Source organism: Carya illinoinensis, chromosome 8 (assembly GCF_018687715.1).
Source record: "Carya illinoinensis cultivar Pawnee chromosome 8, C.illinoinensisPawnee_v1, whole genome shotgun sequence".
Taxonomy (NCBI): Eukaryota; Viridiplantae; Streptophyta; class Magnoliopsida; order Fagales; family Juglandaceae; genus Carya; species Carya illinoinensis.
In genome coordinates, this window is record NC_056759.1 from 5,523,422 (window position 1) to 5,538,934 (window position 15,513).

Sequence of the window (15,513 nt, forward strand, 5' to 3'; positions counted from 1 at the left end):
ACCTACACATCACACATCATAATTTTTTTTTTCTGTTTGATATATATATATAAAATGAGTAGAAAATTTCAATTAGTTTAAGAAGAATAAACTCAAAAAAAATAAAAAAATAAAAAAATAAAAATTCTGTGATTTATGGACTTATGTAAAAAAATTAAAATAAAATAAAAATAAAAATAAAATAAAATAAAATAAAAAAAAGGTCAGAAGGCATTGTCCACCACATGTTGCATCTTTCATCGCACCACTCTTGGCGGTCAAGTAAAGCCACTAAATCCAAAAGTCTCTCATCCCTCTATTTCCATCTTCTCCTGCTCTTGCAGAACTCACAGCGTCACAGAGGAGCTGGAGCTGGCAGGAACAGGTTAATGGGCATCAATTTAGCTCTGGTTTCAGTGGCTGTGATGCTGTACACGTGCCACGCAGGCAGCAACCTCCACCCTCTGATCCTAATACCTGGGAATGGTGGGAACCAGCTAGAAGCCCGGCTAACCGCTGGCTACAAGCCCTCGAGCTTGTACTGTTCCAAAAGGTGGAACCCGGCGCGGCAGAACAAGGAGGGTTGGTTCAGGTTGTGGTTCGATCCCAGTGTCCTCTTAGCTCCGTTTACCAAGTGCTTTGCCGAGCGCATGACGCTTTACTACGATTCTGATTTGGATGATTATCGTAATGCCCCTGGGGTTGAAACCAGGGTTCCTCACTTCGGTTCTACTCGGTCCCTTCTGTACCTTGACCCCAATCTCAAGTAAGCTCCTGTCCTGAATCATCTTCGTATATAGTTTGTGGTAAATGAAGCTGCTTTGATTTTAATATTACAACGGAAAGGGGAAGAAATTCTCTGATTTTGAAAAACATTCATAACTTGTTGATGGCGGAGACGATTTTTGACGTAAAAAATTGAAATGCATAGGCCAGTGTGTTCATTCTCATGCTCCATAGTCCATATCTTATCCAGAGCCAAGACAGGCTAACCGCAATTCATGAATATTTTAATTTGGGCTACTGGCTGGGGAGAGATTTTATTAAAATAAATATTAAATTAAATAAATATAATATTAAATATTATATATACCAAACAAGCAGGTGTGCTTATATAAGTAAAATTGTAAATATTGGTAGCATTTTCCTTTTAAATTATATCAGTCTTCGCTACAATGAACAGGCTTATAGCGAGCTTACTCGTGTTGAGTTTTATCATTCAAGGCTTACTATAGTTTACTGGGTCAAACTCGTGCTCTAGTTTTAAAAGTTGATCATTCAAAGTAAATCATTTAACTACATTGTGATCAATCTGCTGTTGAAACAAAGAGACTGAAGAGTACTATAGATTTCAATAATCAAATTCTTCAATTTTGTTTTGAAACATTCTTCTTATTCCTGATGGATGACAATAGTTCAAGTACATATCGTAGGAAGTTCAGTTTTTAACAAGCAATGGTCACATTTACAGGCACATTACAGCATACATGGAACCTCTAGTGGAATCCCTGGAACAAATTGGTTATGTCAATGGCGAAACCCTCTTCGGAGCTCCATACGATTTTAGATATGGTTTAGCTGCAGAGGGTCACCCATCCCATGTGGGCTCCAAGTTCCTTCAAGACCTAAAGGATTTGATAGAGAAGGCCAGCACTTCCAACGGAGGGAAGCCAGTAATTCTTCTCTCCCACAGCTTAGGGGGCCTCTTTGTCCTCCAACTTCTCAACCGGAACCCACCCTCTTGGCGGAAAAAGTTTGTAAAACACTTCGTTGCTCTCTCGGCGCCATGGGGTGGCACTGTCGATGAAATGCTTACCTTCGCTTCTGGGAATACGCTTGGAGTGCCGCTGGTGAAGCCACTGCTTGTGCGAGAAGAACAAAGGAGCTCTGAAAGCAATCTCTGGCTTATGCCTAATCCCAAGCTATTTGGGCGTGAAAAGCCACTCGTCGTCACCCCAAACGCAACCTACTCGGCCTTCGACATGGTGCAATTTCTTAATGACATTGGCTTTCCCCAAGGTGTTCATCCATATAAGTCTCGGATATTGCCTCTGGCAGACAAATTAGGAGCGCCTGGAGTGCCTGTTACGTGTATAACTGGGAGTGGCGTAAGGACGGCGGAGACTTTGTTCTATAGGAAAAATGGTTTCGATGAGCGGCCGGATATTGTTTATGGGGATGGAGATGGGACTGTGAACATGGTGAGCTTGTTAGCACTTGAATCGCTGTGGTCGGAAGAGAAAAATCAAACCCTTAAGGTGATTAGAATTCCTGGGGTTTCTCATATATCGATACTGAAAAATGATGCTGCACTCGATCAAATCATAGCAGAGGTTTCTGATAGTAATTCATGTTTAGAATACTCTGTTGTGTAAATAATTGAGCAGAGCTGTGAGATTGGCTCATGTAATTGGGCAACACCTTGGATTTTATTCAATATTTCAACATCCACAGAAAACAAAAAATAAAACATAAACCTCTTTTATTCATTCGTCGTTACTCAATCAACTCTCATGAATTTATCCAAAAAATAAAAAAATGAAGATTTAAGATTGTCATTTGAACATAGTTCAGAAATCAAAGGGCAAACATGATTATCCTTTACGTGGCTATGGACTCTAATTGATAAACAAGTTAAAAGAAGGAAAGTCAATTACGGGCATGATAGAGAGAACAAGAAGTTTTTCATGGTATGTATACAGTATATTCTAGATCTCCTTAATTTCAAATCCAAACTTCTTAAGGAGCGGAGAGATAGATATATATTTTTTAAAGTTATTGCAAAATGCTCATGAAATCCAAAACTAAAGACCTGAGGAAGTGAAATGTGAGTGGATGAAAAGGGGAAAAAGAATTCCAAGGTTGAAGATCACAAATTTGGTTTGGTTGACATGAAAATGCCACTTGGCGTATGTGCAAGAATTCACAAAATTGTCTTAACTGTATCATTGGTCAGTGTGGCTCTTGCAAAATTTACGTGACATACAATAACGGGAGTAGATATATATATATATATATATATATATATGAAAGAAGAGGACAAAGCTCCAATTTTATTATTAGATCCTCACATGTGACAGATAAATACTTTATACAAAAGAGCAAGGGGGAATTAGATGAAATCTCAAAACCATGCTATTATGAAAGAAAACCATTGATAGGAAAGAAACAATATTGAAAATATAAAGAAAACCATGAAGAACAATCTAATGAAGAAAGTTGGGGACACCTGCATGATCTAAAGTAAAAAGGCCAAACACATGCTTGGGAGGTTCACATATGGAAGAGAAACTTACAGTGCTGCCCGTAGCTTCATGATTTGCAAGACTATTCGCCAAAGTGTTCCCTTCTCTATACACGAGTAACACTAAAGGAAGAGAACTGGTTAAAATGTAAAATATCATTCCAAAGATTAGCATATTTCCAAGGGGGTAAGAATTGTTATTAAACCAATTCACTGTAAGGAGAGAGTACTTTTCCACAAGAAGGTTAGGAACACTCAATTGATAGCATAAAGTAAGTCCAATCTTTAAAGCAGATAACTCAACAAAAGTATTAGTACTCATCCCAAAATAGCAAGAAAAACCTACAACAAAAGAGCAATCATGGGATCGAAGAACTCCGCCACAACTAGTAGACCCTAAATTACCTTTAGAGGCACCATCAATGTTGAGCTTGAAAGATCCTTTTGTGGGGGGGAACCAATGAACAATGAAGGGTCCCTTTATCAAGATGATGGTTGGAGGAATGTCAAAATGACAAGGACAAAAATATTAGTAGAGGACACAAAAGAGCGAGGCTTAAGGAGAGGATTAAGGTGTCTAAGCCAGGAATTGATTTTATGGATAATGGTGGCAGCAGGGGTATAAGAGTCCCATTCAAAACGAGACTTATTTCTAACAAATCAAAGTTCTTAAAAGATGTTTTTTGGGGGGGGGGGGGGGGGGGGAGTTGAGCAAGTAAATGGAGTTGATCTAAGCCTATGAAGGTGAACCACCAATGAGTAGCGTTAAGTCTCCATATGTTATAGGTTGTGTTAGTGTAGCCAAAAACAGTACATAAACGATACCAAGCCTCTTTAAAAAAGATTACAGTTGGAGAAAACATGATTAGAGGCATCACCATGCCCTTCCATGCAATTATTGCATTTAGAAGCCAAATGTATAAATTTGTTTAATTTTTTCCTATGACAGTCATATGTATGAAATAATGTTGCTCTTTTTATATGCTTGTTTCCATAATTGTCTTGTCACGTATCTAGCCGTGTTGGAAGGACACTTCGGGTCGGGTCGTTGCTTAGAATATGTAGTTATTGGACTCCCTTTACGGCCCATTTGTTCATCACATGCTCCCAACCGGGCTTTTTGGGTCGTTGCTGAGAATGTGTAGTTATTGGACTCCCTTTACGGCCCATTTTTTCATCACATGCTCCCAACCGGGCTTTTTGGGTCGTTGCTGAGAATGTGTAGTTATTGGACTCCGGCCCCCTTTTCATCACGTGGGCGTCCAATGGGTTTTATGAACCTCATGGGCTTTTAGGGCTTTAATACGGCGCAACAATAATTATATCGTAACCCGTACTGTAAGTTGTCCCAATTATCGATTTAATTGCCACTGTTTGAGAGGAAGTTGCTAAGTAATTTCCAACAATTCAATTACGAATATTTTATTCCAGAAAATTGGAAAATAACTGTTGCAATGTACATAAAAAAGAAGTGGACAAGACCGGAAGCCCGTGTGGTGGGCCCACACAGAGCTTTGCTTTCGTAAAGTGCCAGCGCATCATTTGACCAGATTTGCTGGAATGCTGGTGTTTGACTTGCGTGTACCCATCGTAAAATCTAGAATGCTGTTCTGCAAAATATTTATATTAATATTTTTAAGATATTTTATATTAAAAATAACTTAAAATATTTTATATTTTATGTAAAATAAAGAAGATCCTTATCTGGTTAGCCCAATCAGCTCGAATATTTATAAATTTCTATTTCAAAATAATTTTTAAAATCCAAATACTTATTATTCATAAATAATATAAATTTTATATATTATTATTATTATTATTTATATTTCTTGAAATTATATAAAATATTTTAAGTAATCGAGTCTTTGCTTGCTTTAAGGGGCCAATGACAGACACTTGCACGTGATAGTGGCTGCCGTGCCCCGTGCGTTTTCCGCCCTTTTGGTCTGCCTTCCTTTCTACGTCTTGGACTTGGACTACCCGATTTATTCAAATTAAGCACTTTATTTTCTGTAGTTTTATTTTTGCCCTTTTTTCTGGTTGTATTATAAAAGCAGCTGGGACCTCGGAAAGTGTGTCTATTTCATCATTCCAAGGTGTGTATATATATATATATATATATATATTTTCCTGTTCTTTTAACATATTTATCACATTAGGTTATATAGATTATGAATTCTCACTTCAAATAAAATTCGAGTAAAGGGTTAACATTTGTTAAATATAGATTTGAACATTTATTTTATTTTTATAACTTATAAAGGTTTTAGAATTTATTATTCAATTATTTTTTTAATCAAAATCTAGTAGTTTCCATGATATTTAATTGATGTACATTTGAAGAGGGTTGAACAAAAGTTGTCCCTATATAAGGCTTTTAAGTGTGACCCTACAAATATAAAATATGCTTGGTCATTGAGATTTTTTAGATGAAAATTTTAAGTTTTAAGATTAAATATTAAAATATTATATTTTAATATTATTATTATATTAGAATTTGAAAAAGTTAAATTATTTATTATATTTGATATGAGAATTTGAGAAAGTTGTAATGATAAGATGAGAATTTTATGTTTAAGATAAAAATTTCTTGTAGCCAAACACATCGTCCCAAAAAGTCTATTCCAAATTTCCAATGTGTGGAAATCATACGCCCTTAACGATGAGTTTGGATAACAAAAATATCTATATTCATCTCATCTTATCATTATAATTTTATATAAAATATAATAAATAATTTAAATTTTTTAAAATTTTAAAATAATAATAATATTAAAAAAATATTTTAATAATATTTTATTTAATTTTCATCTAAAATCATATTATATTATCTTAATATCCAAACCACAACTAAAACAACAAAAAACCAACTTAGAATCCTTTTTTTTTTCCCCTCTTGTTCCACTTAAAAAAAAATAAAAAAATCTACGTGTAATCAATTATAATGCGATTGGTTGTGTCACTTTTTTAATATAAAATAATTATTTTGATCAATAATATTAATAAAATATATAATAAATGCTTAAAAGTGATGATAAATAACGTAATTCTAAAAAAAAACCCATTCTAATTTTTAAAAAATAATTCATTATTTGCAATAGCTCAGAGGTTGAGCTCCCAACTCTCCACCAATTTATAATAATTTAAATATAATTTCTTACAATTATTCTTTATCATGAGGGATTAGAATTTCTAATTTTGTTTTAAAAATATATATTCAGTTTTGTTTTGGTAAAAAAAAAAAAAATTGATCATGCATGTACGAACATCTAGACCAAGTTTCAGAAAGAAAATTTTTATTCCCAAAAAAAGAAAGAAAGAAAAATTTGAAAAACAGGGAAAAGAAAAATTATTAAGTAATTAACTTATATAAAATATTCCTTGTGGATCGTATTCTGTAGTTTGTTTGACTGCCGAATGGGGAACATCAATTTATCTTTTTGACCGTCTCACAGTCACAGCCGAGTCGGGCTGCGCCTTCAGCTCCCTCTAGATTATCCCCCCAAGTGGCCACAACTCCCAGAAAAAGAATAAACAAAAAAGCAAAAGAATATACTTTCCATCAAATGTTTATCCTCCCAACACAATTTCTAGGGCCTTGAATATCAGTCCTATTTTGTTTTGTACATTGGTAATCCGAGGTGTGGATACTGTTATTGTATGAGTGGATTTGTAGCTCTCTTTATCACTTTTTTATGGTGTTTTTATTTTCTCACTGATCTGTTGCTGATGATTTCATACTTTTCTTTGAGCTTGAAGAGCAAGTGAGCTTTGGTATTAGGGAAGAAGATTACAATTCCATCATTTCCTTCTTGATGATGAGGATGATGGTATTGAAGAGGAATGTGGCCCTTTTGACCGGGGAAAGAAAGAGAGAGATCAGGTAAAGAGAGAAAAAGGAGAAAAGAAAGCCAAGGGTGGAGAAAAGATGTCCCTTTGACGGGCATTGTTGCGCTCGTGGATTGTCGATGAGTGAGATATCGTAAAGGAGTGAAAGACAAAGTGAGAGAGAGAGAGAAAGAGAAAGCGGCTCTTCTCCTTTCTCTTTCCCACACGCTTCTTTTCTTCTGTATGTGATGGGTCTCTCAGAATTTTAAGGGTCTCTCTGTCTGCTATTTCTTGTCGATAATCTGTGATTCTGTGTCAAATTTTATTTGAGCATTTGCGTAGAGGGTGTTCAAAAAAATGCCGATGTACCAGCCGTCTAGTCGGAGAAGGGATGGGGGTGACGGGAAGCTCGATGCTGACGGTGGTGGGCAAGTGTTAGATCTGAAGACCGCGGTGAAAGATGGCATTTTGGGCGGAGACGGCGCGTTTTTCGGTGGCGGTGTCGCCGAGAAACTGGATTTGAAGAAGATGATTGCGGAGCTCGAACCCATAGATGTGCCCTCGGTTTTTATCTGCCCGATCTCTTTAGAGCCGATGCAAGACCCCGTGACCCTTTGCACGGGCCAGACCTACGAGAGATCCAACATTCTCAGATGGTTCTCTTTGGGCCACTGCACTTGCCCCACCACGATGCAGGAGCTGTGGGAGGGTTCGGTCACGCCGAATACGACTCTGCACCAGCTGATTTACAGTTGGTTTTCCCAGAGCTATTTGGCGATGAAGAAGTGGTCGGAAGATGTGCAAGGCAGGGCTTTGGAGCTTTTGGAGACTTTGAAGAAGGTTAAGGGCCAAGCTAGAGTTCAAGCTCTTAAAGACCTGAGGCAGGTCGTGGTCGCCCATGATTCGGCGAAGAAGACTGTGGCGGACAACAACGGTATATCTTTGGTTTCTTCTCTGCTGGGCCATTTCACTTCGCATGCAGTTGGGTCAGAGGTAATTGGGATTCTCGTGAATTTAGATCTCGACTCGCAGTCGAAGGCCAATTTGATGCAACCCGCGAAGGTATCGTTAATGGTGGACATGCTGAATGAGGGATCCATTGAAACGAAGATCAATTGCACGAAGTTGATCGAGTCGTTGATGACCGGGAAGGATTTTGGGTCAGAGATAATCTCAAGCTTGAGTCTTTTGAACGGTTTGTTGAGGTTGGTGAAGGACAAAAGATATCCAAACGGAGTCTTCGCCGGTCTCAGTTTGCTCAAGTCGGTTTGTTCCTATGAACCAGTTAGGATCTCTGTTGTGAGCATTGGGGCAGTTCCCCAATTGGTTGAGCTCCTGCCTAGTTTTAATAACGAGTGTCTGGAATTGTCCCTTTATGTTCTAGAGGTGCTGTCCACTCTTCCGGAAGGAAGAATGGCTTTAAAGGATTGCCGGAACACCATACCGAATGTAGTGAGATTAATGATGAAGGTTTCGGAGAGCTGCACTGAGTTTGCACTGTCAATCTTGTGGGCTGTTTGTAAGCTTTCTCCAGAAGAATGTGCCTCACTTGCTGTGGAGGCTGGTTTGGCGGCTAAGCTGCTACTTGTAATTCAGAGTGGTTGCAATCCGGCCATGAAGCAACGTTCTGCTGAGCTCTTGAAATTGTGTAGTGTAAATTACACAGCTACTATCTTCATCTCCAAGTGCAAGCTTACAAGAACGATACAATGAAAGGATTATGACAAGTTGTTGATATACATCTCAATTCTTTTTCCCTTTGGTGTGAAATGATGAAGGTTTCAGGGAGATTCACTCGGTTTGCACTGTCAATCCCGTGGGCTGTTCGCAAACTTGCCGCAGAAGAATGTGCCTTGCTGTGGAGGCAGGTTTGGCAGCCGAGCTGCTACTTGTAATTCAGAGTGGTAGCAATCCAGTTATGAAGCAACATTCCGCTGAGCTCTTGAAATTGTGTAGTCTAAATCACACAGCCGCTATCTTCAATTCCAAGTGTAAGCTTACCAGAACGATTCAATGAAAGGATAATGACAAGTTGTTGATATACATCTCAATTCTTTTTCCGTTTGGCCTGATGGACCAAGGTACCAAAGAACTTGAGGAAGTAGCTGAATTGGATACTCAGATTCATTGGGTTTCTGAGGCACCCTTTCCTTTCTTGTGTATACTAAGAAATTCGTGTCTTATCAGTTTTGTTCCAATCCAAGAAGCAACATAAAAGGTGGATTGACCTCTACATCGTTTATTGTATAGGTATAAATCCTTGTCTATAACCGGCAGTTTTCACTGAATATTGTCAATAAGCTCCAAAGTCTTCATTCAAATTGTGCTATTTCTGTCCGTATACTGTAGTATCGACCTTAAAATGGTTGCTGATTGCTTCAATCCTCGAGAGAGCAGCGTCTATTTTATGTGAAGATGAGTTGGGGCTAGGATGTGAAAAACGGAAAATACAGGCATGAGTTTAAAACGTAATTTTTCTTCTTCTGATGATTACAGGGGACTCTAATCTTCATTTTGGGTTTGATGGGGGACGTTTTACTGAATCTCACTGTTATAGAGTTTGTAAAGGTTGCCAAGGATTGAACACAAAGTCCATGTACACCCATTTCTATTTCCTACATGCTTAATTATGTTGCTTACTGGCTTACTGTCTACCCAAACTTGGACAACTGCAAAAGAACTAAGATAAATCAGCTTGGGCTTGAACTATCCGCTCCCATCCTAATTTTTATTCTGTGTAACTCTGTATTTGTCTCTAAATTTACCTGTCATTTCATCTATGAAACGTGACCAAAGTTGAGACAGAGAGAGAGACAAGAGGGGTGGTGGGGGCTCCGATACCTTGATTCATCTAGTGCTAACACTCTGTTTATTCAAGTGGAATGAGAAGAAAGACACTCTTTTGTCATATGTCAAGTTCGTTTATTCGTATTATCATACAGGAACGGTGAGAAAAGTGAGCCGAATGAATGAGCTTTTGTAATTGCTCCAAAATATACGAGCAACCCCTACGCACTGATTAGTCTGAACATTTGTTTTTGGAAAGACGGTGTCATTTCACTTGTGCATGAAAAAGGCAAAAAGGTTGGCTTGATGATTCCATGTACTCCCAAATCTCTAATCTCTCTCCCCTTCTAATGCATCTGAGCTCCAGCCCGAACCATTTTCACATGCAGAAGAATAATTCAAACTTCGAAGATATCTATACTATAGACTACAGTACAGTAAATATTCGGAAAGGATCAAGTAATTGAATCTAAAAGCACCATATTGGCTGGCTCAGCTGGGTGCAAAATGTCCAGAAGAGTTTTTCATGCTGCAAAAGGGACTACCAAAGAGTTTGTGTTTTCGGTATTCCTCTTTCGTAAGTGAAGATTTTTTAAATAAATTTTGTGGGTATCATCTTCTTTGATGTATGGAAAAAATAAATAAAAACTCTCATGGAACGTTGGCCATGTCTCTCCCCCTTCCTAATTGTTAAGATTTTTTGCCCCTGCAAAAGATGTATTCTGATTGGTGGGAAAAGGATTAATATGGGTAGGATATCTTGGTATTTTTAACTTTTTGTGGTGTTCAAGGCCCCTCAATGTCCACTTTTGTCGTCACGACTCTGTGCACACGGCCAACCCCATGACCGTGGAAAGGAAAAGGAACCTCAAATCTTGTCCATCTGAAAAGAAGAGCAGGAAACAAAGACAGCTAAATATGGGCATCTTTGAATCAACCCCCACTCATCAGACAAATTGTCATTCAAAGTTCGTTGCAAAGTAAAAACACGTTAAAAAATGCCGCAGGCCCGTAGATGTGAAATAGGCCCAAGCATTCATGGGCTTGGGCCCTTGGCTCAGCTTTTGAGAGAACTTAAAATGGGTCACTTCTGACTGAACTACGTTAAAGAATTTGATCTTGGGCCTACATGAAGAGCTTGTGTAGGGTTTTTAATTTTAATTTTTTTAAAATTCCGATTCAATTTAATTTCGGAATATGTAATTCGAATGTTACTTAGCAATTACAGTTTTTTTTTTTTTTCCCTTTTAGTTTCAACAGTTTTTCCCCCCTCAATTATTGGGAGCGAAGTTAGTTTAATTAAGGTCGCGCAATGGCCTGTGTAACGTAAGTTGTAACGTCCCAGAAACTTTCCGGCACTTTCTCCAATTAAATCCCAAAATATAAAAAATAAAAAATAGAGAAATAGAAAATGTCATGGTTAGCTCGTTCTCTGGCCAACTCCCTCCGCCTCGACGAAGAAGATAATAGCGATGGTGACGGCGACGGCGAAGACTACGACGTCTTAGCGTACAGAGCTGACGATCCAGACCCGGCACCATCTTCATCTGCCAAGCCATCGCGCCAGCGACAAGAAGATCAATACGAAGATAATGACATCCAATCAGAAGAGGCACAATCTCGAGGCGTCAAAGACGACCTCTCCGAACTCAAACAAACCCTCACTCGCCAAATCTGGGGCATGGCCACCTTCCTCGCTCCCCCTCCATCGCAACCCTCCACTCCCTCTCATTTCCGCCAATCCGAGCCGTCCGATCAGTCCGGGTCCAGAGGCGAAGATGATCCGTCTGATGATGCGGCCTCTGGGATCCGGAGCGATATCGTGGAGATCGAAGGGAGTTTCAGGAGCGGAAATATAGCCTCGAACTTTCTCCCCTTTGGCTCGGAGAGAAACGAGGAACTACTGGAGGAGCGTGGCTTAGAAGGAGCCATTGGGATTACCGAGGAGGTTTTGGCGTTCGCTAGGAATATCGCTATGCATCCCGAGACGTGGTTGGATTTTCCAATTGATGAGGAGGAGGACTTGGATGGTATGTGTGTATTCTGTGATCCGCATTTTTTGTCAATGTGTTTTCTGATTGTGAACATTGGCTTCCTTCGAATAGAAATTAGGGCTTTGTTTAGTCAATGCTTGATTCAGCAACTCAAACTTTTCCTCTATTTATGCATAATTCATTGTGTTGTAGTTCATATTTATTGCAAAGAAAAACAAATGGTTATCCTCTACAATTATTGGAATTGTAATCTCCTTCCTCAATTCCTTCTGAACTGATTCCGTAACATTAGGAACTTTGACACTCAAGAGGAAGTTGCTTTCTTTTGAATTGTATAATATCAACCTTTCCAAGTGTACATTCCTAGTTGTGAGTCACCTATCAAAAAAAAAAAAAAGAAAATATTCCTAGTTGTGAGTCTTAGGTGTTCGTGTTGAACAAGCGACATTGTGCTGCCATTGGTGGTGTTGAGGAGATTAGGCCTTTAAGATTAGCTGCGGCCTGTTGCGCAGGATGCCATGACATAATTGTAGTGGCCAAGAAGCTTGATTATTAGGCATTCACAATTATGAAGCAGATGGCTGGATTTTTGCATTATGACTTCAGCCATTGTAAATGATGACGTTAATTTTGCATAACTAGTGCTTAAACATGGGTAAAAGCGCACTCTATATGTTTTTGCATGGTTATCATCTGATCTAGCACTGTTCAAGTTTGTGCTGTAATTGGAGAAGAGAAAGCTAGTATATTTATTCTAGGAATTATATGCCATGAATAGTTTGGATGTAGATTCAGTGGATTATCTGATACCTTAGGTCCTTCCTATTTTTTTGCAGGGTAAGCTTTAGTGCATATCATTGTTTAGTGAATGCTTGGATATTCTTCCCTATGCCAGCTTTTGATTTTTAACATTGGAATTCCCAGAGGACATCAGTGTCATTAATCGATACAAGAACTTGCTGAGCCCATGTTGCACTGGTTCAATATGATTTCTTACACAACTGTGTTAAATTGAATGGAAATTGTCCTCTTTGCATTTCCATATACATCTGAAGTTTGTTGGCTGTATCTTCATCTATGCTCTATTTCAGTTGCATTAGTGGTAACTGTTTAAGTGCATGCTTTGATTATTCATACTACATTATTTCTATATTTGTTTTTCTTATTTTAGATTTTCACATGTCTGATGCCCAACATGAGCATGCTTTGGCCATCCAAGATCTTGCTCCAAGATTAGCTGCCCTGAGAATTGAACTTTGTCCTTGCCATATGAGTGAGAGTTATTTTTGGAAAGTCTACTTTGTGCTTCTGCACTCTAGACTCAATAAACACGATGCAGATATCTTGTCCACATCCCAGGTAAGTGTTTTTTTTTTTTTTTTTTTCAATTTAGTTATTCATTATGTTGTTGAGTCCCCAATAAGTTTCTATTTCAATTTGGAATTGTTGCTAGATGTTGTTGTTATATATATATGCATTTGAGATAAATATATCTTTTAGAGGGTCATTGTTGATGATTTTGAGCACCTTGTCAGTTGATTGATTTCTACGTTATCCTTTTCATTTTATTTTGTTACATTTTTGGAGATGGGGTAATAATTTGTCCACTTCAGTCACTTCATGGTGGGACTCAGTTGATGGCATTCTTTCATAATTTTACATTATTATGAAAAAATAATTTTACATTCTTTACTGCATAGCAGACCAGAGTATGCTTAGTTTTTAATTTTACTTTTATAAATGGGATTAAGCAGACCCATTTGTTCTGACCTTTCCAGATTTTCTGTTCATGGGCATGCACATAAAACCTCTGCTTTCTAACCCCTAGGGGTTGGCTCAAGTGGTAAAGGCCTTGGACTTGGGGGTATGCTCCCCTCTAGGTCTAAAGTTCAAATCTCCTTGGGTGCAAACAATCTCTAGGGGCATCAGACCGAGGGATTTTTCCCTTGAATTACTCGAGGTGCACTTGCAGGAAATTCCTTGCTGAGGGCCTGTGCACCCCCGGGGTTAGTCAGAATGATGTTCCCGGACACCTTGTGCCAATCAAAACTAGAAAAATAAAACCTCTGCTTTCTAAGCTCTTTTGAGGGTCTTGTAAGATTGTTAGTAAACAATCATGATCGTCACACTTCAGATGTCAAGTGTGATAATCTGATCCTACATTTTTTCTGGGTCTACAATAATGCTATCCATTTGCAGGCATGCTCTGGTTCTATATATATATATATATATATTTTTTTTTTGGGGGGCGGGGGCAGCATGCTGTAATTTCGTGAAGTATGAAGCCGCTTGGCAATTGCTTTGTGTACTATCGTGTTTAGTTTTTTCAATGAATGTATAAATTATTCCTGACTGTCAAAGGCAGTTGCTTGAAGTATGAATTGCTTTTTAGAAGAAAAATATGTTGGTTTTTTCTTGATAGTTCTGCAGGTCGGTGTCTATGATTTGTTATAAGTGTTTTGCATGTTTCATTTTTAAATTTGTAAGGGTTTCCCCCTTTTCCCCTGCTGTTTTGTTGAAATGTTATATCTAATATTTGAAATGCTGTTGTAGCAATTTTTGGGTGATAAGGTTTGCTTACACAGGCGTTTTGCATAATATTTTTGAGGTTCAATGGTTTAACCTACTTCTTGCAGGTTGTGGCTGCCAGAGCAATGTGGATGCAGGAGCTACAGAAGCAAACAAAGGTGGATACTGATTGGTCCGCCAGAAGCACTTCCTATTCGAAAGACAATGCTAATATACTGGAGGAAGATTTTGATCCTATACCATCAGGCACATTTTATTTTGAACCTTCTATCTCCTACTTGGCTACAGATGTTGAGACTGAGAAGCATCCAGTTGAAAGCACCGAGCTGCAATTTGTTGATAAGTCTGTTATTGCAGAGAATCCGAGAATTAACACCAAGAATAAGGATTTACTGTTTGGTCCATCCTCCAAACTACAGGTACAGAATTTAGAAGACGATGAGGATGACTGGCCAGAGGATGATTCTGAATTCGGTAGGTTTAGTGGAGCTGCCATTTGCGTGGGGAATGAAGATGACATATCTTTTAGTGATCTAGAGGATGATGAGTATTGCAGTCTACCCATAAAATCAAAGAGCCTGGTTTCAAAGGATTAGGAATCTTCAAAACTCCACGATTGTGCATATAAGTTCTGCCGATTGGACAAAAGATGGTGCTGGACAGTCATGACGTACGAAAACGACAGGGCTTCAAGAGAATTCCTCAGCTGTCTCAGGCCAAGTATATAATCAAGATTTGTCACAACATGAGTCTTTTTTGTACATTATGAATGTTTGGTTGGTTGTGTGAGAATTGTAACAAACGCAGTCTAGTGATTCAGCAAAGATAGAAAGCTGTTGTCAAGTTGTCATTGATGATCAAATTACTTTTGTTGTTATCTGAAGACAAACGTGCGAGGACTCGGTTAGATAACCGTGCAAGCATAGAAAATATCCTTGTATTTGTTGTCACATGAATCTCATGATATACAAAAAAGCCTTATTTTAAATAAATAAGGCCTTTTCAGCTTGCGAAGATGCATGCTTATTCTGTTTCTGTAAATTTAAGATGCTTCAAAGACTTGGATAATTTATGATGCTATTCTGTTACTGTTATCTGTTTTTTCTCCATTTTTTAAGCATCACAATCACAGATTCCGCCATTTTTATCTTC

General features: G+C 38.2%; 3 protein-coding genes across 3 annotated transcripts; all 3 read left to right on the forward strand.

Moving 5' to 3' along the window:
• Positions 1 to 215: 215 nt before the first annotated feature.
• On the forward strand, positions 216 to 2,468 carry LOC122274787 (lecithin-cholesterol acyltransferase-like 1). Its single transcript, XM_043083825.1, has 2 exons — positions 216 to 745; positions 1,451 to 2,468. The coding sequence occupies exons 1-2, from the start codon at positions 225 to 227 to the stop codon at positions 2,352 to 2,354; spliced, it is 1,425 nt and encodes a 474-aa protein (XP_042939759.1). The 5' UTR covers positions 216 to 224; the 3' UTR covers positions 2,355 to 2,468.
• A 4,180-nt stretch (positions 2,469 to 6,648) lies between these two features.
• On the forward strand, positions 6,649 to 9,690 carry LOC122318020 (U-box domain-containing protein 30-like). Its single transcript, XM_043135145.1, has 2 exons — positions 6,649 to 6,864; positions 6,983 to 9,690. The coding sequence occupies exon 2, from the start codon at positions 7,409 to 7,411 to the stop codon at positions 8,762 to 8,764; it is 1,356 nt and encodes a 451-aa protein (XP_042991079.1). The 5' UTR covers positions 6,649 to 6,864; positions 6,983 to 7,408; the 3' UTR covers positions 8,765 to 9,690.
• Positions 9,691 to 11,140: 1,450 nt separating this feature from the next.
• LOC122318021 lies at positions 11,141 to 15,387 on the forward strand. The gene is made up of 3 exons (XM_043135146.1): positions 11,141 to 11,868; positions 13,004 to 13,191; positions 14,469 to 15,387. Exons 1-3 carry the CDS (start codon positions 11,250 to 11,252, stop codon positions 14,955 to 14,957), a joined length of 1,296 nt encoding a protein of 431 aa, XP_042991080.1. The 5' UTR covers positions 11,141 to 11,249; the 3' UTR covers positions 14,958 to 15,387.
• The last annotated feature ends 126 nt before the right edge of the window (positions 15,388 to 15,513 follow it).